Source organism: Pelodiscus sinensis, chromosome 30, assembly GCF_049634645.1.
Source record: "Pelodiscus sinensis isolate JC-2024 chromosome 30, ASM4963464v1, whole genome shotgun sequence".
NCBI classification, from domain to species: domain Eukaryota; kingdom Metazoa; phylum Chordata; order Testudines; family Trionychidae; genus Pelodiscus; species Pelodiscus sinensis.
The window spans coordinates 13,433,888-13,436,111 of record NC_134740.1 but is presented as its reverse complement, the minus strand read 5'-3'; the positions used below and the strand labels follow the sequence as shown (position 1 = coordinate 13,436,111).

Below are 2,224 nucleotides of genomic sequence, written 5' to 3'. Positions count from 1 at the left end.
GGTCCCTTCTGGATCTATGAATCTATGTGGGAAGGGCCAGTGAAGTGGGGAGGTTGACTGGATAAGCTTTCTACTATAGTATGACGCATGCCCCGTCACCACAGAGTGTGCTCCAGCCATCAGCAAAGTTGGACTTCCTCGGAATTTGCTGATATCAGATTGCTACTGTCCATTTGGTCTTTTATCACCCTGAAATCTCTGAATCGCTGGTTCTACACATTAATCGTGCATTATCATCTGCTAGCATGGAGATCTGTTCCTGCCGAGGACTTCAAGAGCCATCTCCCAGAGGGGTCCAGTGACCCAGTGAGACCAGGCATGGGAAGGGCTATCAGAGTCTTAGATACGAAGCCGTTCTTCAGTGCTGATGTTATTTATTAGTTGGCCAAGGAGAACACTGGCTAAACGTATTCAAACCTCACAATCTAACCGAAACCAAACCCTCCAATGTTGCACCAGGCTGCCAACGCAGGACACAGACACGCCCAATGGGAGTTTTCTGTAGAACTGGTTCATAGTTTTAAAGTTTGGTGAAAAGGATCCAATTTCTACAAAATCGAGTGAATGTTTCTTGAATGTTTTTCATATTAATCTTGGGTTTTCTTGGTTGGTTTGCTTGTGCTTGGACATTTCAGACATTGAAGAAATAGTCAGGACACCCCTTTGGCCAAGTGTTCCCATCTGATTTTTCAAAAAACGTGTAGACTGGTCAAAAGATTCTGATTATGAACGTTTGACAAACAATTAGATATGAAAAACGTGGGATTTATTGGTAACAAACGTTTCTCTTCCCATCTGCCTGATAGGTCTTGAACAGGTCAAATAACTTTCAAAAGGAACATTTTCCATTAAAAACAATGAAGGTACTGGAAGAAATACACCAAAATATTATGTATTTCCCTCAATTCCGTTCTTTTTAATAACTCTAATGTTCATCCTCTAGTTTCTCTGGTTGTGAGCAAAGATGCTCTTTCTTACCGTTCTTCTCAAGGCGCCCTTCACCTCTTTGTTCCTCAGTGTGTAGATTATGGGGTTCAACATTGGGGTCACCACTGTGTACATGAGGGAAATCATTTGATCACTCTCCGGTGTAGAGCTAGACTTGGGCCTCAGGTAGGTGATGAGCGCTGTTCCGTAGAACAAAGTCACCACGGTGAGGTGGGAGGAGCAGGTGGAGAAGGCTTTACGCCTCCCCTCTGCAGAGGGCAGCTTGAGGATGGTGGAGATAATGCGGATGTAGGACAGGATTATCAACAAGAAAGGACTCATGATGAACAGCACCGACACGGTTAAGACCACGATCTCATTTTTTGATGTATCTGTGCAGGCCATCTTCAGCACAGGTGGGATGTCACAGAAGAAGTGGTGGATGCGGTGGGAGCCACACAAGGGCAGGCTGAAGATCCACGTGGTCTGAGCTACTTCCACCGAGACACCGATGAGCCATGAAGCTCCCGCGAGCTGTGCACACACCCGGCTGCTCATGATGGTCATGTAGTGTAAGGGGTGGCAGATGGCCACGTAGCGGTCGTAGGCCATGGTTGCCAGAAGGCAGCATTCTGTGAGGCCCATGATAGTGAAGACATACAACTGGGCCATACAGCCCTCAAGGGAGATGGTCTTTTCCTCCACCAGAAGGTGAACCAGCAGCTGAGGGACCACACTGGTGGTGTAGCAGATTTCCAGGAAGGACAGGTTGACCAGGAAGAAGTACATGGGGGTGTGGAGGGAGTCATTTAGCTTTATCAGCAGGATAATGAGCAGGTTCCCTATCACGGTCACCAGGTAGGTGAAAAGAAACACAAGAAACAGTAGACTTTGTAGCTCATGAAGGTATGAAAACCCCACCAGGATGAAGACATCAGAGATGGTCTGGTTCTCGCCAGGGTCGCTCTCAGAATAGGCCATCTGCAAGGGTGAGAAAGAGAGAGAGTGACTCTGATGTACAACCGACATCTAACTGGGAATCAAACTCGTTTCTTTTCTGTTGAGATTCTTGAGCTTGAAGCCTCCTCCAACGTGATACATAGATGTGTGTCTGGGCCCCTCATGCTCAGGAATCAACTTGTCTTGCTGGTTGGATGTCAGTCCAGTTCTGCCAATGTAGATCCACTGGAGAGATGACCCCAGTGGAATTTACAGCCGATTTAGATGGGGATCTCGTGAACTGATTCTAAGGGTACGTCTAGACTACAGGCTTTAGTCAACAGATGTTTTGTCAACA

General features: G+C 46.8%; 1 protein-coding gene across 1 annotated transcript; it reads right to left on the bottom strand.

Moving 5' to 3' along the window:
* Positions 1 to 939: 939 nt before the first annotated feature.
* LOC102452350 (olfactory receptor 10A4-like) lies at positions 940 to 1,908 on the bottom strand. Its single transcript, XM_006114031.2, has one exon. The coding sequence runs from the start codon at positions 1,906 to 1,908 to the stop codon at positions 940 to 942; it is 969 nt and encodes a 322-aa protein (XP_006114093.2).
* Positions 1,909 to 2,224: the final 316 nt, after the last annotated feature.

Coding starts and splice junctions, on each gene's coding strand:
- LOC102452350 (XM_006114031.2), bottom strand. CDS start 1,908: ATGGCCTATTCTGAGAGCGACCCTGGCGAGAACCAGACCATCTCTGAT.